Source organism: Bufo bufo, chromosome 1, assembly GCF_905171765.1.
Source record: "Bufo bufo chromosome 1, aBufBuf1.1, whole genome shotgun sequence".
NCBI lineage: Eukaryota > Metazoa > Chordata > Amphibia > Anura > Bufonidae > Bufo > Bufo bufo.
The window spans coordinates 620,170,609-620,196,937 of NC_053389.1; the positions used below are offsets into that span (position 1 = coordinate 620,170,609).

Below are 26,329 nucleotides of genomic sequence, written 5' to 3' on the forward strand. Positions count from 1 at the left end.
TGATGTTTTAGTGTTTCCATAGTCTAAGAGCCATAGTTTTTTCAGTTTTTGGGCGATTATCTTAAGTAGGGTCTAATTTTTTGCAGGAAGAGATGACGGTTTGATTGTTACAATTTTGGCGTACATGCGACTTTTTTGATCACTTTTATTACCTTTTTTTGAGAAGTAAGGTGGGCAAAATTTCAATTTCATCATAGTTTTTTATTTTTTATTTTTAAGGTGTTCACCGTTCGGGTAAAGTAACATGACCGTTTTATAGATCAGGTCGTTACGGACGCGGCGATACCAAACATGTGTAGGGAATTTTATTTTTTACTTTTATTTCACTTTTTTTTCACTTTTTTTGACCCAGACCCAACTTGGTTCTTGAAGATCCAGTGGGTCTGATGTCTGTATAATACAGTACAGTACACTATATAGTGTACTGCACTGTATTTTACTTACACTGAACAGATCTATTCCTTGAGCACAGATCTGTTCAGCACCATTTGCCTTTATGTAAAGTCCTGTCTAAAGCCCACATTCCGTGAAGATATAAGTGAGGGACATGAACATGTGGAGTCACTGTGGGTAGAGATACATGGAGCTAAAAACAACAATAAATTACTAATAGGAGTTTACTATAAACCACCTAATATACCAGAGTCCAAAGAAAATCTACTACTAAACGAGATAGACAAGGCGGCAAATCATAATGAGGTGCTTATTATGGTATTATGGAGGACTTCAACTACCCAGATATAGACTGGGAAACTGAAACTAGTATATCTCATAAAAGGAAACAGATTCTTGGCAATAACCAAAGACAATTACCTCTCCCAACTGGTTCAGGACCCGACTAGAGGGACGGCCATACTGGACTTAATATTAACCAATAGACCTGACAGAACAACAGACGTGCAGGTTGGGGGACACCTGGGAAATAGTGACCATAAAGTAATAACCTTCCAATTATCATTCAAAAGAGCGTTTCTACAGGGAGGAACAAAAATACCAAACTTCAAAAAAGCTAAATTTAGCCAACTAAGAGGCATAGGCCTAACTAACTGGGACAAAGTCCTCAAAATAAAAATACAGCCACAAAATGGGACATCTTTAAAAACATCCTAAAATCTCATTGTGAGAGGTACATACCTTATGGGGATAAAAGGTTAAGGAACAAAAAGAAACCAATGTGGATAAACAGAACTGTAAAGAAAGCAATAAATGACAAAAAGAAAGCATATAAAACACTAAAACAGGAGGGTAGCACGGAAGCACTGAAAAACTATAAGGAAAAAAAACAGAACATGTAAAAAACAAATAAAAGCGGCCAAACTAGAGACCGAGAGATTAATTGCCAAAGAGAGTAAAACTAACCCTAAAATGTTCTTCAATTATATAAATGTTAAAAAGTATAAATCTGAAGGTGTCGGCCCTTTAAAGAGTAATGAGGGGGGAGTCGCAGAGAGCGACGAGGAGAAAGCAAAGCTGTTAAATATTTTTTTCTCCAATGTATTCACTGAGGAAAATAAACTGTCAGATGAAATGCTGAATGTTGAAATAAATTCGCCATTAAAAGTGTCCTGTCTGACCCAGGAAGAAGTACATCAGCGACTTAAAAAGATTAAATAGACAAATCGCCAGGACCGGATGGCATACACCCCCGTATCCTAAGGGAATTAAGTAATGTCATAGCCAGACCCTTATTTCTGATATTTGCGGACTCTATACTGACAAGGAATGTCCCACAGGATTGGCGCATGGCAAATGTGGTGCCGATATTCAAAAAGGGTCCAAAAACAGAGCTGGAAACTATAGGCCGGTAAGTTTAACATCTGTTGTGGGTAAACTGTTTGAAGGTTTTCTGAGAGATGCTATCTTAGAGCATCTTAACGGAAATAAGCAAATAACGCCATATCAGCATGGCTTCATGAGGGATCGGTCATGTCAAACTAATTTAATCAGTTTCTATGAGGAGGTAAGTTCTAGACTTGACAGCGGCGAATCAATGGATGTCGTATATCTGGACTTCTCCAAAGCATTTGACACTGTACCACATAAAAGGTTAGTATATAAAATGAGAATGCTTGGACTGGGAGAAAACATCTGTAAGTGGGTAAGTAACTGGCTCAATGATAGAAAACAGAGGGTGGTTATTAACGGTACATACTCAGATTGGCTCACTGTCACTAGTGGGGTACCTCAGGGGTCAGTATTGGGCCCTATTCTCTTCAATATATTTATTAATGATCTTGTAGAAGGCTTGCATAGTAAAATATCAATTTTCGCAGATGACACTAAACTGTGTAAAGTAATTAACACTGAAGAGGACAGTATACTACTACAGAGGGATCTGGATAGATTGGAGGCTTGGGCAGATAAGTGGCAGATGAGGTTTAACACTGATAAATGTAAGGTTATGCACATGGGAAGAAATAATGCAAGTCACCCGTACATAGTAAATGGTAAAAACACTCGGTAACACTGACATGGAAAAGGATCTAGGAATTTTAATAAAACAGCAAACTAAGCTGCAAAAAACAGTGTCAGGCAGCTGCTGCCAAGGCAATAAGATAATGGGTTGCATCAAAAGGGGCATAGATTCCCGTGATGAGAACATATTCCTACTACTTTACAAATCATTAGTCAGACCACACATGGAGTACTGTGTACAGTTCTGGGCTCCAGTGAACCAGGCAGACATAGCAGGCTGGAGAAGGTCCAGAGGAGGGCAACTAAAGTAATAACTGGAATGGGACAACTACAGTACCCTGAAAGATTATCAAAATTAGGGTTATTCACGTTAGAAAAAAGACGACTGAGGGGAGATCCAATTACTATGTATAAATATATCAGGGGTCAGTACATAGATCTCTCCCATCACCTATTTATCCCCAGGACTGTGACGAGGGGACATCCTCTGCGTCTGGAGGAAAGAAGGTTTGTACACAAACATAGAAAAGGATTCTTTACGGTAAGAGCAGTTAGACTATGGAACTCTCTGCCTGAAGAGGTGGTGATGGTGTGAGTACAATAAAGGAATTCAAGAGGGGCCTGGATGTGTTTCTAGAGCTTAATAATATTACAGGCTATAGCTACTAGAGAGGGGTCGTTGATCCAGGGAGATATTATGATTGCTTGATTGGAGTCGGGAAGGAATTTTTTATTCCCCTAAAGTGAGGAAAATTGGCTTTTACCTCACAGTTTTTTTTTGCCTTCCTCTGGATCAACTTGCAGGATAACAGGCCGAACTGGATGGACAAATGTCTTTTTTCGGCCTTATGTACTATGTTACTATGTTACCATGGACAGCAGGACGCCTGAGAAGGCGTCCTGTTGCCACGGGAACCTTCCCCGTCTGCCACAACTTCGCAGACGGGGAAGGGTGAGGACGGGGCTGGCGGGGGCTGTCTGGGAGCTCTCTCCCTCTCCATCGGGGGGCTGCAAAGGCACAGCAGCCCCCCTGATCGGAGAGGGAGCTCCCTGAGCTGTTAACCTTTTCCATACAGCGGTCCGTACGGACGCTGTATGGAAAGGGTTAAATGGCTAACATTGCATCACCGATGTCAGCCGTTTATACCAGGGTGTCAGCAATGTGCTGGCACCCTGGTATACCCACTGTACACCAACAATTATTCAATGGGAGGCGGGCGGGGGATCGCGATCCCGCCTGCCGCGCGGTCCGCCTCCCGCACCGCCCGCAACCCCCCCCTGCACCTCCCACCGGGCTAAAATCATTCAGAGGTGCAGGGGGGGTGATAAATATATATTTTCGCCACACTAAAGTTTCTGATCGCAGCGTTCGGGTGTCCACTTGCTGAGCGGAGGCTGAACGCTGCCAGACTGATGCATTCTGAGCGGATCCGCATCCACTCAGAATGCATTGGTAGCTGGACGGATGCGTTCGGGGCCGCTTGTGAGACCCTTCAAACGGAGCTCACAAGCGGAGCCCCGAACGCTAGTGTGAAAGTAGCCTAAGTTTAACACAATAACATTTTTTTTTTTTAAAAAAAAATTATGTTTTAGTGTCTCCATATTCTGAGCCATAGTTTATTTTTTTGGCGATTTTCTCAGGTAGGGGCTCAATTTTTGCGGCATGAGGTGACTGTTAGATTGGTACTATTTTGGTGGGCATGCGCCTTTTTGATCGCTTGCTGTTGTACTTTTTGTGATGTAAGGTGACAAAAAAATGGTTTATTTAGCACAGTTTTTATTTTTTTTCGTTGTTCAGCTAAGGGGTTAGAGGTCATGTGATATGTTTACAGAGCCGGTCGATACGGACGCGGTGATACGTAATATGTCTACTTTTCTTTCCCCCCTATTTTTTACCAATTTTTTTTTAACTTTATTTGGGGAAAATTTAGTTTTTGTTTATTTTTACTTGAAACTTAATATTTTTGGGGGGAAAACTTTATTTTTTCAACTTCTTTTTTTTCACTTTTTTTTGTCCCATTTTGGGACTTCAACTTTTGGGGGTCTAATCCTTTACAATGCATTCCAATACTTCTGTATTTGAATGCATTGGCTGTATGAGTAATACTGTGTGTATTTCTCATACAGCTTCCTGCCTGTAAGATCCAGGGGGCTGGATCTCACAGGCTCGTCACCGGAAGGCAGCGCCGATGCCTAAGGAAGGCATCGCGCTGCCTTCCATGCCATGGGGTCCCCCCTACAGCCCCACGGGGACCCGATGGCACCGGGTTCCAATCACCGCCCGCCGAGCGGCGGTGATCAGAAGTACACATGACATACCGGTACCTTATGTGTCCGGAACAGGTTAAAAAAAATACTTTATTTTTTATTTTACACTTTGTGTCCCCCATAAGGTCATACAAGAACTCTGGGGGACATTTAAATAAACTTTTTTTTTTTTTCACTATTGATTTCTCCTGTAACTGACATAGTAGCGCCAGTTACAGGGGAAATACAGCCACCAGAGAGGCTGTACAGCACTATACAGCCTCAGTGCAGGGCTGATCGAGGTCTATGGAAGACCAGACAGCTCCTGCACTCTCCCGGGCCCGGCGGTCACATGACCACCAGGCGGGACTGGAAGCGCATAGCGATTCCTGATCTGTATACATAGCGCTCGTTGAGTGCCGTGTATACAGCAATCTAGATGGCAGGGACACCTGGGAACTGTCCCTACCTTCTCTCTGGATTGCCCTGCTTTCACAGTCAGTGGGCCGCCCGCTGCACGATTAGAGTGCAGATGTGTTCTCTGAATGGACGTTCCAGAACGTCCATTCAGAGATAAACATCCACCCATAGGACGTTTATATCCTATGGGCAGATGTGAAGTGGTTAAGAATACACTAGAAGATATCTGTGGGAGAGGGGAGGGTCATTTTTTTTTCTCCCAATGTGTATCTTGAGTTAGTGATCATGTATTCCAAAATGTACCTGTGCAACAGCTTACCAAAGACATAAAATTGTCCTAGCATCCATACTGGTGTGCACCCCATAACAGTGAAGGGGGAAATAAAATTTAAAAGTGAGGTAAAATATCGACCAAAAACTGAGTGATGAGGCACGTAGATTCTTTGGTCAGTTAAGTCCACTCACCCTAACTGCAGACAGGATACGGATATAGTCGGCCAAAAGCTCAGCCAGAAGGTAGAAATCACTGTTAGCCTGTTCCTGGTGTAGTTGCTCTATCTTCTCTTCTACTTCAGCTAGCTGGGACAGTGCCCGGGAAAGTGCGGTGTTATCCTCTGAGCTCCCTAGCATAGCCAGGCTTTTGGCAAATTGGGCAGTATTCACAGCGAGTTCTGCAAAAAGAGGCATCGATATACATGACTAATGTGAACCTTACCTCTCTGCCCTGTATACAGCTGCATGTCAACATCAACATTACCCATGAATCCATATAAATGCTATAGATGCTGTAGGCAGATCACACAGAGGATTCAGAAACAGACCTCTGACCCCAATAACTTAGAGATTGATTAAGGGAAATTCTGAGATGCATTAAAGAAAAGATTTTTATATATATATATATATATATATATATATATATATATATATATATATATATATATATAAAATAATTATTATATTTCTTTCCTGAAATATTGTTAAAAGCATTTAAAGATATACTTTACAGCAGCCATCATGGGGCAAAAACAAAATGGACAGGAACTGGCCTCACTACAAAAAAAAAAAAAAAAAAGCGGACAGCACTTCTAGTGCTCAAAATGTGTGTGTGCATGCCCCTAAGGGGGATTTGGTCCAACTCATCCCTAAAGACAAAAAAAAAACTGAAAACAAAACAAGGGATAGACCCAGCACTCCAATTGTCTTGGAACATCTATCTACGCAGCTGGAATAAAGGAAAAACGCTTTTTGCAAGACACACATTAATGATGAAAGGACTTCTGAAAAGTGATTTGTACAGGCTGTGAAACAGCGCCAATAATTAAATCTAGTGGCCAGTGCAGAAATTGCAGGATTTTCTGATTTGTTTAATAGTGACATGGAAAACAAACATCACCAAAAATTCTTTAAAAATCCGTTTAACGTAAAACTTACTTGTTCTCTGATGACATTCCCTTTATAAAAAGGCATCAACTACACAATGATTTACAAGTGCAATCAAGTACCTTTCCTGTGGTTTACTAGCGTCTCCACCACAGCGTGAAGTTTACGAAGATGTTGTTCTTCACATTCCACCTCTTGTAACTTGTCTTCAAACCACTAAACAGAATAAAGCAGAATGTGGAACCTTAATGGTGTATTCTGGTAATTTGACATTTCCCTATCCACAGGACAGTGGATAACAATTAGCTATTAGTTTTTAAAACGTTTGGAACCCCACCAATCATGGGAGCGGGAGTCCAGCACCATGCAGGGCAAGTCAAACATGTGCACTGCCCAGTGGTAGGACCCTAACAATCTAAGGCCTCTTACACACCAACGTATTTTCATTCCGGGGCCACTCCGTTTTTTTGGCGGACCGTATACGGAACCATTGGGTCCACAAAAAAAATAAATAAGCTGGTATACTTTTAAACAACCAGATGTGGCTCAATATGACTTTGACTAGGACAAGACCAAGTGCAAATTATGTTTAAAGAAAAATAAAGTGGCAGGTGTAAAACTGGCAATGGCCGAAGGATTCTAGACAGACACATCTTGTATCTGCCCCCACTATGTGTAAAACCGAAGGCATTCCATAATGGAGTCACTTTCCAACTAACTAGTCTCATCTTCATGAACCAGAATCGATGCAGTCCTAACCACAAACTACAGCCAGGTTGTCATTGTGCTATCTCTGTGACATAATACGTCTCCCACATTACAGACGAAGACACTAGTTCAAAGCACTTTCTCAGGTTTCAATACATTGAAGTAGCAATTTTGGGAGTGATTTCACACAATTTTGTAAAGCAGAGATTATTTCCCTCTAAGTAAATCAAACTACACTCCTCAACATTGAAATGAGCACCTCAAGGGGCAAGGTTATATAAATCGAGCAAGTAGCGGGTGTTGCCAAGATCTGCAGATGATCACATTCTCAAGCATCTAGCTCCAATCTGTGGCATGTGGATGAAGCATAAAATCCAGATTGAAAGCAAAGTTTTTTCAGCTACAAAACCTCACAAATCAGATCAAGTCGAGTGGGATGAATATGACATGCCTCCTGTTCATCGACAAGCCAGTTATTGGCACTTTTCGCAAACAGAAATCGCGACAGAAATCCTTGAACTGAAAGACCTTGGTTCATCATCACCGCAGATCGCTATGTGTCTAGGCTGAAATGTCTGCACTGTTCAGAGTTGTGCGTCTTGGTGGTTGGGAGAAAAATCACAAACTGCAACAACAGCAAAAAGAGCCCAGAGGCAAACCTCTGCATGGATGGATCGTGTGATTACAAGATTGGACGTCACAAGCTTAGGGTGGAAAACTGAACCTACACAAACAATGAGAAGGTGTCTACAGAACATTAGGTTTATGAGCCAGACGTCCAGCTACAGGTATTGCCACTGATCTCACACCATCATGGAGCACAGCAAAAAGGCAATGGAGGCTGGAATGGAGGTCTATCATCTTCAGAGATGAGTGCTGTTTTTGACTCGGACGCACTGATAGCTGGAGATTGGTCTGGAGACCACCTAACCAACGTCATGAAGAGGCCTTCACAAGAGATGCTGCACTGGCCCTACTCCATGGATTATGGTGTGGGATGGCATAATGTATGGAAGCCAGACCCCTCTAGTCTTCATATGAGGTACACCAAGAGTTCGACGTTACATTGATTTGGTTGTGGAACCAGTGGTAAGTCCATTACTCCAGAGTGTCCCAGTTTCAACAGGACAACACCAGGCCACATGTTATTCGTGCTACTGTGAGCAGCCTGCATGGCCTAAACTTGCTAGGGACATCATTTGTTGGTGCTGGCAGCAAGAGAGCTGCCAGCAGCAGATCTTAATGATTTGGGTGCCCAAGTTCATTTTGGTTGGCAGAAGATTTCACAGACAACCATTAATAATCTCAATGATGATTTCTCAATTTCTGTGCGTGGTGTTTTTATTTATTACTGAATAATTAGAGATGTTTTGAATATTTTGTTTCCATCAATCCTGCGATTTCCATAATTCTCCTTTGTGGTGTTGCAATTTTCATTACTGAGGAGTGTATATTTCAATTCACTGACCTGCAGCAGCCCACAATAATAGAAAACATATGATTACCAGTTTTTATTTTATTACCACTAGGTGGTGCTAGTATACCGACAAAAGTGTTCTGTCTGTATTCAACATGCAATGGAACAAGTGAGATTTAAAAAAAAAAAAAAAAAAAAAAAAAATTGAAATTATTAAAATTAAAAAAGGTATCCACTTTATAGTCAGTGAACAAGAGACATCCCCCACAAGGCAAGAAGGTAGTACTACTACAGGCTGCATCTCATTCTTTGCAAGCTGTCTAAATTCCTGCCCTGTCTCACAAGACACATCAATGAAAGCTGTTCTGCAATATCATCTGGTCCTGAAGATTCTTTTCCACTATTACCAATGAGCAGACATGCTTAAATTATTATGTTTCAGGTGATTAGTGTTGAGCGAACTTCTGTTTTAAGTTTGGCGTCTAAAGTTCGGCTTCCGGTTAGCGAAGAATTCCGATATGGATTCCGAATTCCGTTGTGGTCCGTGGTAGCAGAATCAATAATGGAAGCCGAACTTTAGACGCCGAACTTAAAACAGAGTTCGCTCAACACTACAGGTAATATAATTCATGCAGTTCTTTGGATAAGAACTCTATCTGATATTACAATCTGTTCGTACTGCAATAAAACTATGTCAGGTTGTGAAGCAGTGAATCGGTTTCTGAAATACATTGCTTTCAAAGCTGAAAATCTTCATCCACTACTTACTACATCGGATTCATTCATCTTGATGGTCATTTTGTTGACAGCATCAGTGGCTCTATTGAACATCTTGAGGAGACCAGCTCCACTCAGAGCCTGAGTGCTGACAGCACGAGGAAGCTGCAAAGGAAAAACTTTGGTTGGAATATGACAAAGTCATGATGCAGTCTTATAATGTAAAGGCAAATGGCATTTACTGTAATATTAATAATGCACATATGAAATTGAGCATTTATAAAAGTTTAATCAACATAAGCATAATCCACAACATATCAGGTAAATCACTCAAGTTCAATAAAACACAAGGAGGAACATCTAATATTAACTCACCTCTTCCTTCTCCAGAAATTCACGAACATCTGGGTCTTGTAAAAGAGTCGGGTGGCTAAACTATTCTTTGAAGGTATCTGCATCAATCATGAACACACAGAGTGTACACATATCAACGCGATCACAAATATGTAATAAAATTGCCAGGAAAACATTAGATCTAGTTGTCATCTCAAGTCCAAATTTTCTCTTCTACATGGTTTTAAGTCATAAAAAAAGGAGATTTTGTATAACTTACCAGTAAAATCTCTTTCTCGCTCTTCATTGGGGGACACAGGAACCGTGTGTATAGCTATGTCCTCTAGGAGGCGTTGACACTAGTAAAAGCTGTTAGCTCCTCCCCTGGCAGCTATACCCCCTCCAGCCTGGAGAGAGAGCTTCAGTTTGTGTACAAGCAGTAGGAGAAGCAAGCTAACCCAAGAAAACACCAACCATGCCAAAAGACCCAACGGGGGTTCTAACCAACAGCCACAACTGTGGCCGGACAACAATACTGGGTGGGTGCTGTGTCCCCCAATGAAGAGCGAGAAAGAGATTTTACTGGTAAGTTATACAAAATCTCCTTTTCTCGCCCATATTCATTGGGGGACACAGGAACCGTGGGACGTCCAAAAGCAGTCCACAGGGAGGGAAAAACCACAGACCTATGGAAGCAAGCGTCCCTGCAGCCATACGGCCCAAGGCAGCGCCCCACCGATGCATAAGTATGCACCTGGAAATTTTTGTGAATGTGCGAAAGGAGGACAGCAGCCGCCTTGCACAACCGCGCGGCCGAACCTTGAATCCTCCAAGCCCAAGAGCGTCCACCGCTCCGGTGTAGTGAGCCGTGACACCGAAGGGCGGAACCCTACCCTGGGTTGCAGTATGCTTCAGCAATTGCAGACGTGCAATTGCCACCCTGGAGGCCGCCAATGCCTTTCGAGGACCCTCCGGGATGACAAAAAAAGGGGGTCCGTATGCCGGAAGGAACTGGAGGCCGGCAAATAAATCCTTAGAGCCCTGACAACAGCCAAATGGTGTAACTCCCTTTCCCTAGGGTGCGAAGGTGAGGGACAGAGACGGAAGGACAATGTCATCATTGAAATGGAAATCAGAGACCACCGTCAGGAGAAGGAATGAACGGGCCGGAGAACCGCTTACCCCTGCGAAGAACCAGGAAGGTTCTCTGCAAGAGAGCGCCCCAACCCAGACACCCGTCTGATGGATGTGATAGCCACAAGAAAAAACTACCTTCCTGGAAGGAGTCCCGCAAGGGTTCAAGGGGAGAATTCCGGAGCGCTGAAAGGACTAAGTTCAGATCCCAAGGCGGTAAGCAGGACGGTACGGAGGAATCGTATGTGCCGTTCCCTTAAGGAAGGTCATTATGGGCCCTGGGTGAGTCAGAGGACGCTGGAAAAGGATAGAAGCACCCAACTTGACCTATAAAAGGACTAAACCAAAAACCCAGGACCGCAGGATCCACCTCTGCTAAAGGGAAGCGCTCCACGGAAACGGTAATTGGTCCAGCGATATCCCAGAGCCGAAAGCTTGTGGGGAGACTGAGAAGCTGGCGGGTAAACTACCGAGAAAAAAATGCCTGAATGAGGTATGTCCAACCGCAAGCCAAGGAATCAATACATTGGATAGGTAGAGACGATAAGAGAATCACCGGCGGTTGTAGTTCCGTCAGCAACCGTGTATTGACGGCGTAGCAACGCTGCTCGATGGAAATTTCAACCAGACCAAGACGAGGAGAACAAAAAATAAAAATCTTCAGGAGATTCCCTGCAGAGCAGGGAGGTCTTGCCTCCTATTGACACTAGAAAAAACTGAAGCTCTCTCTCCAGGCTGGAGGGGGTATAGCTGCCAGGGGAGGAGCTAACAGCTTTTACTAGTGTCAACGCCTCCTAGAGGACATAGCTATACCCACGGTTCCTGTGTCCCCCAATGAATATGGGCGAGAAAAGGCAGATTTTTGCTCTATGACTTTACATAAGTACACTAATAGTAAAACAGACTGATCTCAAACTGGAGCTCTCCACATTATTAAAACCTAACGGACAATGCTGTATTACTGGAGATGCATTCAATTCTCTATACAAACGTCTAAGTAACCAATCATGGCTGTAAAACTTGTGGCCCTCCAGCTGTTGCAAAACTACAACTTCCATCATGCCCAGACAGCCTACAGGTATCAGGGCATGCTGGAAGTTGTAGCTTTGCAACAGCTGAAGGGTCACAAGTCTAGACCCAGGAAATCATGAAGTGTTATGTCATCTTTAAAATTGTCCAAGAGGCTGGTACAGTAAATTGTGAGAAGTATGGGTCGTAAACCACAGACTTGGGCAATAGTAGTATTTGATATAGGTTTACGGCCAGAAAACACCTTTTCTTTAGCTACTGACTAGAGCTTTGAACTGTATACTTTATAGTAGGGATCGACCGATATTATCGGCCGATATTCAGGATTTTCAAAGTTATCGGCATCTAACCTTGCCAATAACGAATCGTGATCCATGTTCCCTCAGCAGCACAGGGGAGAAGGAAGCAGTCTGCTGCCACCAATGAGAGGAGAAGAGGAGGGGAGGGGCTGTGGCCACTGCGCCACCAATGATGTTAACTAACTCATTCATTCAAATTCAACAGGAGGTGGGAGCTGGCTGCAGAATCATATAGCCGCACCCGACCTCTATGACAAGTAGCTGCGATCCGCGGCAGTTAACCTCTGCCGCACCTGAGGGGTTAACTGCCACGGATCGCAGCTACTTGTCATAGAGGTCGGGTGCGGCTATATGATTCTGCAGCCAGAACCCTGCTCCTGTATTTGAATTAATGGGCGAGTTATCTTTATTGGTGGCGCAGTGCGCCCCCCCAACCCCAGTATTAAAGACATTGGTGGCGCAGTGCGCCCCCCCAACCAAGCCCACCAGTATCAGTCATTTGTGGCAGTGGCAGCTTCTGATCGGAGCCCCAGCAGTGTAATCCTGGGGCTCCGATCGGTTACCATGGCAGCCAGGACGCTACTGAAGCCCTGGCTGCCATAGTCAGCTCCCTGTTGCTGTGTGCAGAAAGCACAGAGCAGCAGGGAGAGTGTGAGGTCCTATTCACCCTAATAGAGCTCTATAATGGTGATTAGGACAAGGCTTATAGTACAAAAAAAAAAACATCCAAATATTAAGTATAAATGAAAAAAAGACTTACAAAAAAAAAAGAAATGCTAACCGTTAAAAATAAACATGTTCATTTTCAGAAAATTTGTGATCATCAGTATCGATCCCTAGTTGATAGAATTCCATCTTGTTACCATACTGCCTCTTACCTCTCCAAAGCAGCTCGCCTTCTCTCCAAGAAATCAGCTGAAGAAGAATCCTCTTTTCCCACCTTTACTTTGGTCATACCTGGAAGAGGAATTTAAAGGGCCACCATTGCATAAACCAATAATGCAGGTGAATATAAAAATCTCTAATATATTTTACCAGTGAAAAATTCCCTTCTCCCTCCAGCAGCACTCCTTCTCCTCTACATAGACTTCTGTGGACTGCACAAGTCTCTCTCTAAGCTATTGGTCTCTTCTCTCTCTGCGCTCACTCCTCCTCCCTTCTCCAAAGACTTCTATGGGCAGCATGGGTCTGTGTCTCTCTGCCTGCAGCTCACTCCTCCGCCCCCCTCCCATCTCCATCAGCATGTAGTCTGATCCTTCAGAGAGCAGACAGCCCTCTTGAAAGATTTAACAGAGAATGGGAGATTAGGAGCAGGAAGGATTTATAACAAAGATATATTACAATTCCCATTCATTCACCTCCACTACTGATTTATGCAAAGTGAATGATAAATGTATATCTTTAAATGAAATGGTCTAAGAAATATTCCAGTTTTGTGGCCTATTTACAGAACAGTGGAGTTCAACCACATCTGCCAGTCCACGAGTCACTGCTGCCAACACCAATTACATTTTATGTAATTGTTGCTAAAAGGTGGTGCTAAGATGGGGACATTTGACATTTAGTTTTGCCTTTTTTATTCCACGGAGAAGATACTATATACCAACATATGACTTCTATTCTGCTTGCAGATGTACCTTGCATATATATCATCTCAAGAAAATGTGTTTATTTCTTCCCTGGACAGAAAATTGATGTACCATTACTACTCACCTATGAGGCTTTTCTCAGGTGGGGGAGCGATTATGATGCCTTGATGGGCATGCTTCTCTGAAAGCTTCTCAAAAAGGCCCAGGAAGTCACTGAACCGTCTCTTCACAGTGAAATGCTTGCTTCTGAACATTGGCAAATTGGTCTGGCATAAAAAGAGGCCAAACTAATAAATAATGTCATCAAACTCTATATTTCCAATTTTGTTGCTTTTCTCTTTAGAGCTTTGGTCTGAAACCTCCCATCCTAATCCAGGGCTCACCTGGAGACCCCAATGGCTAAGACAGATGAGGAACATTCAGCTTGTAAGCACCTGATTATAACGAGCACTTTACCTGTAAGAACATTGTAAAGGGAGCCGCGATATACATGAGCTTCCGTCATACCCCTGCTCTCTTCTACCATACAGAGTTTTGTAAGTCTATAGGTTTGCTCCCTGTGCTCTTTCGCTGACAGAGTATAGATACTGCATTATTTACTTGTGGATTTATTCATGCATCGTGTATATTATATATTTTTTTGTCTAGACCTGAAAAAAAGGGTTAAGCATTTTTGCTTTTTTTTTTTAATAACTTGTAATAAATTGCATCCCTGTTCCATCAGCACATACATTCTTAATAATTTGATTATACTGTAACACTGCTTCAGTTACAGGGTACCCCTTATTGTAGGTTATGGGCCTTGGGCTTAAGCCATGATATTGTGATGGGATTAGTCATTTTAAGTGGTTTAATAGGTGAAGTGTCTAGTCAGTAAAGTAAAATGTTTGCTCCTCAGTCATATCCCCATTTTTTCTTTTGCATACATGTGAAGCATTCAAACACTGACCACCCACCCGTCTACAAAATCCAGGAAAGCCCCGCTTACATAAAAGGGAATCTGTCACCATGATTGTGGACTATTATCTGGAGTAATACACGAGTAGTACTGAAGAGAACCCCTTGAATCTATTGGTAGTGTAGATTCCTAATATGTGTTGGTGCACAATTTAGAGGACACAATTGTATTTTTAACCCGTTAGTGACTTTACTAATTTTAGCCTTAAGGACCAGTACCATTTCCCTATGTCCAAGCATTCATAACTTAATTTTTTTTGCAGGATGAGTTGTAGGATTTTTTTAGCAACTATTTTGGGGTATATATAGTGTATTAAATAACATATTTAAGGGTACTTTCACACTAGCGTTTTTCTTTTCCGGCACTGAGTTCCGTCCTAGGGGCTCAATACCAGAAAACAACTGATCAGGCATATCCCCATGCATTCTGAATGGAGAGAAATCCGTTCAGGATGCATCAGGATGTCTTCAATTCAGTCACTGAACGGCGTTTTGTACGGAGGAAATACCGCAGCATGCTGCGGTATACTCTCCGTCCAAAATTCCGGATCAGTTGCCAGAATGACGGATCCAGCATAAATTTACATTGAACTGTATTAGTGCCGGATCCGGCATTAAAAATACCGCAATGCCAGATCCGTCCTTCCGGTTTGCGCATGCACAGACTGGTAAAAATGTGGAAAAAAATAAATTGAAACGGATCCTTTTGTCCGTATGATAAACGGAGAGACTGATCCATTCTTGCAATGCATTTGTGAGACGGATCCGCATCCGGATCAGTTTACAAATACTGTCCGTTTGCATGCAGATTGCTGGATCCAGCAGGCAGTTCCGGTGACGGAACTGCTTGCCAGATAACTCGGCCGCCATGGTGTCTTACAAATAACTTTATTATGTGGGTCAGCAGAAATATCATAATGACACATTTATATTTTTTTTTTAAATATTTTTTCTTTCCACTTGCAGGCTGTCAGCCCCCTAACTGCCCCCCCCCCCCTTGCCCTCACTGAAGGGGGGCTTATTTACAGTGCTGCCCATAATTATTCATACCCCTGCCAAATTTTGACTTAAAGTTAAAGTTACTTTCATTTAACCAGCAAGTCATTTTTTGACGGGAAATGACATAGGTGTCTCCCAAAAGATAAGATGATGGACAAGAGGCATTATTGTGGGAAAAAAAACATTTCTCAGCTTTTATTTACATTTAAGCAAAAAGTGTCCAGTCCAAAATTATTCATACCTTTCTCAATAATCAATAGAAAAGCCTTTATTGGCTATTACAGCAATCAAACGCTTCCTATAATTGCAGACCAGCTTTTTGCATGTCTCCACAGGTATTTTTGCCCATTCATCTTTAGCAATGAGCTCCAAATCTTCCAGGTTGGAGGGTCTTCTTGCCATCACCCTGATCTCTAGCTCCCTCCACAGATTCTCAATTGGATTCAAGTCTGGACTCTGGCTGGGCCACTCCAAAACGTTAATTTTGTCTGCTAACCATTTCTTCACCCCTTTTGCTGTGTGTTTTGGGTCATTGTCATGCTGAAATGTCCACTGGTGCCCAAGGCCAAGTTTCTCTGCAGACTGCCTAATGTTGTCGTTGAGAATCCTCATGTATTGCTCTTTTTCATGGTGCAGTTTAGTGTGATTAGGTTCCCTGGTCCATTGGCTGAAAAACACCCCCAAAGCATTAGGTTCCCACCACCATGTTTGAGAGTGGGGATGGTGTTCTTTGGGTTGAAGGCTTCTCCTTTTTTATGCCAAATGAAGGAAACATCATTGTGACCAAACAATTCAATTTTTGTTTCATCTGACCATAACACAGAAGACCAAAAGTAGTCTTCTTTGTCCAGATGAGCTTTTGCAAAGGCCAAGCGAGCGAGCTTTTGTGTGCCTTATCTGGAGAAGTGGCGTCCTCCTTGGTCTGCATTGTCCAGTGTCCGTTGGATTGTCTGCCTTGAGACATTGCCACCAGCAGAGCCCAGATTCACCAGGATGGCCTAGGTGGTGATCCTTGGATTCTTTTTCACCTCTCTAACTATCCTCCTGGCCAGCACAGGTGTCACTTTTGGCTTCCGACCACGTCCTCTGAGATTTTCCACAGTGTGGAACATCTTGTATTTTTTGCTCAAATGTAAATAAAAGCTGAGAAAATGTTTTTTGTCCACAATAATGCCTCTTGTACATCGTCCTATTACCGTATTTTTCGCACTATAAGACGCACCGGCCCATAAGACGCACCTAGGTTTTTGAGGAGGAAAAAAAGAAAATATATATTTTTAACCAAAAGATGTGCTTTTGAACTAATGGTGGTCTGTGCATGACACTAATATGGGGGATCTGTGGGTGGCACTGTTATGGGGTGGGGGGAGATCTGTGTATGGCACTGTTATGGGGGGGGGATCTGTGTATGGCCCTGTTGGGGGGGGGGGGGGGAGATCTGTGTATGGCACTGTTATGGGGGGGAGATCTGTGTATGGCACTGTTATGGGGGGGGGGAGATCTGTGGATGGCACTGTTATGGGGGGGGGGGGGAGGTGATCTGTGGATGGCACTGTTATGGGGGGGAGGTGATCTGTGGATGGCACTGTTATGGGGGGGAGGTGATCTGTGGATGGCACTGTTATGGGGGGGAGGTGATCTGTGGATGGCACTGTTATGGGGGAGAGGTGATCTGTGGATGGCACTGTTATGGGGGGAGGTGATCTGTGGATGGCACTGTTATGGGGAGGAGGTGATCTGTGGATGGCACGGTTATGGAGGGGGATCTGTGGATGGCACTGTTATGGGGGGGGTGATCTGTGGATGGCACTGTTATGGGGGGGGGGGTGATCTGTGGATGGCACTGTTATGGGGGGGGGGTGATCTGTGGATGGCACTTTTATGGGGGGGGGTGATCTGTGGATGGCACTGTTATGGGGGGGGGGGGTGATCTGTGGATGGCACTGTTATGGGGGAGAGGTGATCTGTGGATGGCACTGTTATGGGGGAGAGGTGATCTGTGGATGGCACTGTTATGGGGGGGAAGGTGATCTGTGGATGGCACTGTTATGGGGGGGGAGGTGATCTGTGGATGGCACTGTTATGGGGGGGGAGGTGATCTGTGGATGGCACTGTTATGGGGGGTGATCTGTGGATGGCACTGTTATGGGGGGGGTGATCTGTGGATGGCACTGTTATGGGGGGGGTGATCTGTGGATGGCACGGTTATGGTGGGGGGGATCTGTGGATGGCACGGTTATGGTGGGGGATCTGTGGATGGCACGGTTATGGAGGGGGATCTGTGGATGGCACGGTTATGGAGGGGGATCTGTGGATGGCACGGTTATGGAGGGGGATCTGTGGATGGCACGGTTATGGAGGGGGATCTGTGGATGGCACGGTTATGGAGGGGGATCTGTGGATGGCACTGTTATGGGGGGGGTGATCTGTGGATGGCACTGTTATGGGGGGGGGGGTGATCTGTGGATGGCACTGTTATGGGGGGGGGGGTGATCTGTGGATGGCACTTTTATGGGGGGGGTGTGATCTGTGGATGGCACTGTTATGGGGGGGGGGGTGATCTGTGGATGGCACTGTTATGGGGGGGGTGATCTGTGGATGGCACTGTTATGGGGGGTGATCTGTGGATGGCACTGTTATGGGGGGTGATCTGTGGATGACACTTATGGGGGGGGGGGGATCTATGGATGGCACTGCTATATATGTGTCCCCCACAAATCCCGCACCCCATAACAGTGCCATCCACAGATCTCTTCCCCCCCCCCACCCCATAACAGTGCCATCCACAGATCTCTTTCCCCCCCCCCCACCCCATAATAGTGCCATCCACATATCCCCCACCCCATAATAGTGGCATCCACAGATGCCCTAATATACAGAGGGGCCGGTGCGGTCACTGTACTCCGGCCCCACCGCTCACTCACTGCTTTATTGCCTAAACATTTTATAATAATAGCTTTCATTTTATAATAATAGCTTTCATCGCAGTCTGCGATGTAAAATGGCAGCATTCACTCCCTTAAGATGCAAGTCAAAATTTGCCAGGGGTATGAATAAATTATGGGCAGCACTGTAGCTGCTCATTCCAAGCTTTCAAACAATACCAGAATCACAGTATTATCTCCACTACATTGGAAGATATAGCTGTTAGAAATCATTATGGCAGTGAATACAGCTGAAAGTAAAAGCAGGTTTCACTGCTTTCACTCCCGACTTGATTTCAGCTATATCTCCCGATGTGGTAGAGGTAATACCAGCTTTCAAACAAGACCAGGCCCATATCTATAATTGCTACCAATTCATAGATATGAGCAGCTAAAGCAGCCCCCCCACCACCTTATCTTAAAGGCCAGCTTTTTTTTAAAAAAAAAGCCCCATCAGAAGCTTGGGCAAAACTGTTGTTAATAAAGAACCTATTTTGGGGAGACTTTGAAATTGCTGAAAACTCAACTGGTTTCCACTTATAGAGGACAGCTTACCTCTCCTGGCATGTCTGCTTTAGTAACTGCTTGTATTCCCCATGTAATAACAATTCTGTAGCACCTTTTCATATCACTCTTGCTCTGTTCCTCAGTTATTGCCACTAAAATGTTTCTAAATAAATTTACAAGTTCCCTGCACAGTCTGACACCGGTGGAACTGACTGGACAGTGTAAGTCTGTGCAGGGACACACCACAACTAGTAACACCAAGTTGTATATCATAATCTTCAAGCATCAATAATATAGTAAAAGCATAACGTACAGTTATGAAGCTCCAAAATGGTTATCGCATAGCTTCCGGTTTGTCAGATGAACTATGACAAAACTGGAGCACTATTCTGTGACACTGACCCTCAGGTTCAAAAACTCCTTAACTAGACTTCCTATACACTTAAAACTATCCCCCCTTATTAAACAAATATTATATTATGCGTATTTCTGGCACTGTCTGTGACTTTTCCCCACTCACGATCTATAAAAGTGGGTGTGCCGTGGGCTGGGAAAGGGGACAGGGCCAGCAGGCCTGTTTCATTCATCATTTTCTACCCGTTTTAGGTGTAGAAAATGGTCTAAAGCTACACAAACTAGGGAGCTGGCGTAGATTTAGACAGGCAGTGGATCCGGCGAAGTGATGTAGAGGTTAGCGCCTCTACATAACTTTGGCGGATCCACCACAAGAGCAGGGCCTTATTAAGACGGGCGTGTAAAACGCCAGTCTTAATAAATGACCCCCCATGTATTTAAATAAAACACGCCTGAATATAGAATTGTTTCACTGTAATGACTTGACTGACGTACATTACTTACCTGAGTGGATACTTGATAAGCTACATATGCATTCATACCGTCACCTAAAGGAAAGGAATCACAAAGTAAATGAAAACGGATACAAAGTACAGGACTAAGTCAATGGTTAGCTTTACTATATAAGGGAAAGGACATTTTTTATTTTTTTGCAACAAACCGCATGATTTACTTTAGACAACTGGTCAAAAGCTAAGTAATGTCTTTAGCTGGCAATACATTTTAGCTTGTTGGCCAAGAGGTGCCTATATTAGACATGCATGCTCAGCTCAGTTGATGTGCATGCAAATATTGTGAATAAGGAGGGGGACTAATTCAGAGTTGTATTGCAGTGACTTATCTCCCGAGAACAAAAGATCAGACATATAGATCCAATGGCCCGATTCTTAAGGCTGTATTAAACAGCTTGATTCTGCCGGCGATTGTTGGGAAGGAATCCGTCCTTCCCAGCAATCGCCTGCTCGCTAGCGGTGGAGACCGTTCCTATTACATGTAGCGATCTCCTCAGTGTAGGTAGGAGCGACTGTTATATCATCACTCTTTCCTATACTGAATCATTGTTTGCCAGCAGCAGACCGTGATTAGACACCAAGATCTGCCGCCTGCAAACGGTAATTTTTAAACCTCTCAAAAGATGTGGATTGCCCAATGAACGAGCTATCGGGTAATCGGCGGCAGTATTACACTGGCAGATGATTGCTACTGAGAGTTACTGTGAACGCTCATTAGTGATCATCTGGCAGAAAAACTGCCCTTCTAATACAGGCTTTAATGTGGATTTACTCAGTGCAATCGGGCAGATTATTGGGAATGAACGTTTCTGTGAACGCTCATACTTGACAATCTGCCTGAGTAAAGGTGCAGCAGATCACCCGATGAATGAGCTAAATGCTTGTTCATCGGGTGAAGCTTTCTCGTGCAGGCACCTAAATTATTGTTTCTGGCCAGCAGATTGTGTTGTCTAAACAGCGATCTGCTGCCCAGAAACAAAGCAGTTGTATGAGTACGAGTGATCGCAATAGCCATACCTCATCCTCATACTGTGGAGGGGATCGCTGCAATGTAAATTTTCATGCAGTGATTCTCCTCCACTTAACGAGCAGGCAACTCTCGGGAAGGAACGCTTCCTTCCCAACAATCTGCTGCTCATCTGCGTGTGTGGGCTTTTAGATTCTCCCTTCATCTGCCATCAGAAGGACCCCATACACATTAAATACTAAGCTAGCTGTGCTGAAATCTGCAGATTTGGCCCATATTGATATCATGTATATGGCCACCTTTAGGACTCATCTCTACCACAAGATCACAATTAAAAACCAATGATAAATTTATGTGTCCACTATCTTGTACCATTCACCATTACCAACTACTTTTTTTTTATTGTATCTTTTTATTAACACAAATTTCCAACCTTGCTGAAAACCTGCTGAAGCAAAAAATGCTTTAAAAACATTGATTGCTCTAAGTGTCACAATATAAGAAGCCAGAATTATCAAAGAATTAATAATCATGCAATAAAAGCAGCAGGAATATACAGTGCCTTGCAAAAGTATTCACCCCCCTTGACTTTTTTCGTATTTTGGTGCCTCACAACCTGGAATTAACATGGATTGTTTGAGGATTTGCATCATTTAATGTACAGAACATGCCCACAACTTTGAAGATGTTTCTTTTTCTTTATTGTGAAGCAAACAACAAATAGGACAAAATAACAGAAAAAGTAAATGTGCAGAACTATTCACCCCCCTAAAGTCAATACTTTGTAGAGCCACCTTTTGCGGCAATCACAGCTCCAAGTCGCTTTGGATAAGTCTCTATAAGTTTGCCACATCTTACCACTGGGATCTTTGCCCATTCCTCCTTGCAAAACTGCTCGAGCTCCTTCAAGTTGGATGGTTTGCGCTTGTGAACAGCAATCTTTAAGTCTGACCACAGATTTTCTATTAGATAGAGATCTGGGCTTTGACTAGGCCATTCTAATACATTTACATGTTTCCCCTTAAACCACTCAAGTGTTGCTTTAGCAGTGTGTTTGGGGTCATTGTCCTGCTGGAAGGTGAACCTCCGTCCTAGCCTCAGATCACGCACAGAGTGGTATAGGATTTACTCAAGAATATCCCTGTATTTAACACCATCCATCTTTCCCTCAACTCTGACCAGTTTCCCAGTCCCATCCCCACAGCATGATGGTGCCACCACCATGTTTCACTGTGGGGATGGTGTTCTTTGGGTGATGTGATGTGTTTGCGCCAGACGTAGCGTTTTCTTCGATAGACGAAAAGCTCAATTTTAGTCTCCTCAGACCAGAACACCTCCCTTCATACATTTTGGGAGTCTCCCACATGCCTTTTCGCAAACTCACAACTTGCCTTTTTGTTTTTAGCTGAAAGTAATGGCTTTCATTTGGCCACTCTGCCATAAAGCCCAACTCTATGGAGCGTACGGCTTATTGTCGTCCTATGTACAGATACTCCAGTCTCTGCTGTGGAACTCTGCAGCTCCTCCAGGGTTAGCTTAGGTCTCTGTGCTGCCTCTCTGATTAATGCCCTCCTTGCCCGGTCCGTGAGTTTTGGTGGGCGGCCGTCTCTTGGCAGGTTTGCTGTTGTGCCATGTTCTTTCCATTTGGTTATGATAGATTTGATGGTGCTCCTGGGAATCATCAAAGATTGGGATATTTTTTTATAACCTAACCCTGACTTGTACTTCTCAACAACATTGTCCCTTACTTGTTTGGAGAGTTCCTTGCTCCTCATGGCAGTGTTTGGTTAGTGATGCCTTTTGCTTAGGTGTTGCAGCCTCTGGGGCCTTTCAAAACAGGTGTGTATATGTAATGACAGATCATGTGACACTTAGGCCTAGTTCACACAAACGTTTTTCTTTTGCGAGTGTACGGGCCGTTTTTTTGTGTTCCGTATACGGTACCATTCATTTCAATGGGTCCGTATTAAAAACGGAATGTGTTCCATAAGCATTCCGTTTTCGTATTTCCGTTCAAATATAGAGCTTGTCCTATATTTGGCCGTAAATCACGGGTCGTGGCTCCATTAAAGTCAAAGGGTCTGCAAAAAAAACGAAATGCATACGGAAATGCATCCATATTTGTTCCGTTTTTGCGGAACCATCTATTGAAAATGTTATGCCCAGACCAATTTTTTCTATGTAATTACTGTATATGCCGAACGGAGAAAACGGAACGGAAACAAAAAACGGAACAACGGATCCGTGAAAAACGGACCGCAAAAAACTATAAAAGCCATACGTTCGTGTGAACTAGGCCTTAGATTGCACACAGGTGGACATCATTTCACAAATTTTGTGACTTCTCAAGGTAATTGGTTGCACCAGAGCTTTTCATGGGCTTCCTAACAAATGGGGAGAATACATACGCACATACAAATTTTCTGTTTTCCATTTCTAAACAATAGTTTTATTTATATATTTTTCTCATTTCACTTCACCAACTAAGGGTACTTTCACACTAGCAGCAGGACGGATCCGACAGGCTGTTCACCCTGTCGGATCTGTCCTGCCGCTCCGTCCCCATTGACTATAATGGGGTGGAGCTCCGGCGCAGCACGGCAGTGCACGGCGAAAGGCCGCCGGACTAAAAGTACTGCATGTCCGACTTTTTAGTCCGGCGGCCTCTCACCGCGAACAGCCGTGCTGCGCCGGAGCTCCGCCCCCGTCCCTATTATAGTCAATGGGGACGGAGCGGCAGTCCGGCGGCACGGCAAAATAGCGGCAGGACGGATCTGACAGGGTGAACAGCCTGTCGGATCCGTCCAGCCGCTAGTGTGAAAGTAGCCTTAGACTATTGTGTACTGATCCATCACATAAAATTCAGATTCACAAAACACTGAACTTAAGGCTGTAATGTAACAAAACACAAAAAAAAGTCAAGGGCGGGTGAGTACTCTTGCAGGGCACTGTATGGTTGTATGTGTACTACACGCAGTCGGTTCTTCTATATCCTCCGGGGGATCTCTCGTAATCACAGGCTACACAGAATATAATTAGTCAGTCTTCCGGGGACAGAGAACACAAAAGCACTCACCAATCTTCTCTGGGTGAGTGATTCCAATATTCAGTTCAAAGTGATCCTCCTGCTCTTCTTCTTCTAACTGAAGGCACAGAAAACAAGCAGTAAGCAGACTGTTATGGCTATAGTCTGCTTATCATCTACCTTTTCACTGGATGTTGTGCACTTTTTTGTAGATGTGTGAAAATTACACAAAGTTGTAGCGGAAAACAAAACATAGTGAACTTAATTTAGCAGTAAGCTTGCTGTCAAAGTTTAAATATACGGTTTTGTCATTTTTTGTCAAATTAGCAATTTCAATTTAAAGGTATATATTAGGCCTGATTCAGACGTCTGTAATAAAAACTTGTCCATGTTGCGACCACAACACATGGCCTATTTTTAGTATGGCAGTAGGTCATATGTCTGTGGAGGACAAGGACCTGGAGACCGCAGATACATTTGTCTTCAGGTCTATGTCCTGTGAGACAAGGACCAAAGTAGTTTGTGCCCTGCGTTTTTGACATGGACCTTCTGTCCAAGCAAAAAAACTGAGGACTGAAGCATCATTTACTTCCATGGGTCCATATGCAACCTATTGTACATACTGGCAACATAAGGACGCAACGTACACTTGTCTGAATTAGGTCATAGGCCACTTTCAAAGGGTCAGTATTTTTCATCAGTATTTCTAACCAAGAGTGGATCTTACGGAGAAAAAGTATAACAGGAAGACTTGCACCTCTGCCATGTGTTGGATCCACGCCTGATACTGGTTTGGTCAAGTCCAACACAGTGTAATAAGTCTGTTGCAAGACTGAAAATGCGCTGATAGATCTGTAGGTTTTACATGTTTTGCAGAAGTCTTTTCATCCTTTTCATTAACATAGCCAAAAAAAAGTGCAACAAAGGGAGCAACCACCTGCAGATTTGTTTCGCTACACATTACTGGGGTTTTATTAAACCCCAATTGCTTGCATTGTACTGTACTTTATTAAGGACTTCACAAATGAAAATCTGCCATGTGTGAACTTAACAAGTGAAAGTTTAAGAAGGCCGTAATATGGCTGCATATTAGCATCTGTTGAGCTCACAATAACAAGACCTCAGGTGGTTCCACTGAAACAGACCATTATCATAGGATGAACCCGCCATTAGGCATACAAGCAGAAGAAATGATCGGAAATTCTCCTGTAAATCACATCTAAAGGATTATGGAGAAGTGCTTATCAAAGAGAACGTGTTACTAGGTAAATCTCTGAATTAAAGGGGTTATCCAATACTATAAAAATATCCCCAATATGCCGGGCCCCTTACAGTGAATATACTTACCCCGCTCCTGGAACCTGCACCGCCGCCTGCTCCCCCCGACACCAGATGTTTTCATCCGCGCACGAAGAGAAACAGCAGCGGCGGTGTAGGGTCCAGGAGCGGCGTAAGGAGTGGGGTAAGTATATTCACTCTTAGGTGCCCGGTATATGGAGGACATTTTTATAGTATTGGATAACCCCTTTAATGTACCCATAGTAAGATCCCCCCCAACTAGTGGGAGCAGTAAGTAAAACTCCTTATTCAAATTACCTCTTCATAACTTTTCTGCTTGGAGGTAGCGGAAGCGGCTGCAATAAGAGCAGGAGTACTAAGAGGAGCCTCCTCTTTCTGATTGCTGCGTGAACTGTCGACTGAAAGCTTGACCATGGATTCTGTAGAAAAAACAACAGAATAATGACAGGAAAGCAGGTAACAGTTACCAGCATACCAACTGGTAATTCACCACGTAGTTTCTGTGCCGCCCTCACCAATTTCAGAAAAGGGGGCGTGACGAGGGTGGGGAGCAGATTTCAATCTAGGTGAAAGGAATGTCTGAAGATGCACTTAATTTATGACGAGGCGGTGCAAGGAATATCAATTTGTACAGTACTTTGCAAGTGCAGATTTATGTACGGTTTTGGTGCAGATTTCATGCAGATTTGCTGCACATTTATCAATTATGATGGATCGTTCTATTTCATTTTCTTCTTCGTTACTTGTGTGCGTATATATTTTATACACAATAAGTCCCCAAAAGGTCATAAAAGACATTCACAAAGTTATGGCTTATGCACACGGCTGTATTTTTCCTCCATGTGCTATCCGTTTTTAAAACTGACCTGTACAAGTCAATGGAGCTATTCACACATCCATAGGGGCACCAGGTACAATGAAAAACAGCCCCCTGAGGTGTCACTTGTCACTAACGTGGATTTGCTAAGACACAAACTCTGGTGCCCTGGGGAAGGGCAGTGGGGGACACCCAGATATCATGTGACCACATGGTCCAAAAGGGACCACTGCCTCTATTTGCTACAGAGCACTGTGTAAGTTAAAACAGAAAAGATAAA

The 26,329-nt window shown here is 43.6% G+C and overlaps 1 protein-coding gene across 1 annotated transcript in view; it reads right to left on the minus strand.

The window, feature by feature from the left end:
* Positions 1–26,329, minus strand: part of SNX1 (sorting nexin 1) — an 80,157-nt gene that overhangs the window by 39,110 nt on the left and 14,718 nt on the right. The window contains 10 exon segments of the mRNA XM_040413775.1: positions 5,548–5,753; positions 6,585–6,678; positions 9,356–9,469; positions 9,680–9,736; positions 9,738–9,756; positions 12,978–13,056; positions 13,813–13,954; positions 19,934–19,977; positions 23,985–24,051; positions 25,530–25,651. Of these exon segments, the coding sequence (XP_040269709.1) occupies positions 5,548–5,753; positions 6,585–6,678; positions 9,356–9,469; positions 9,680–9,736; positions 9,738–9,756; positions 12,978–13,056; positions 13,813–13,954; positions 19,934–19,977; positions 23,985–24,051; positions 25,530–25,651 (944 nt within the window).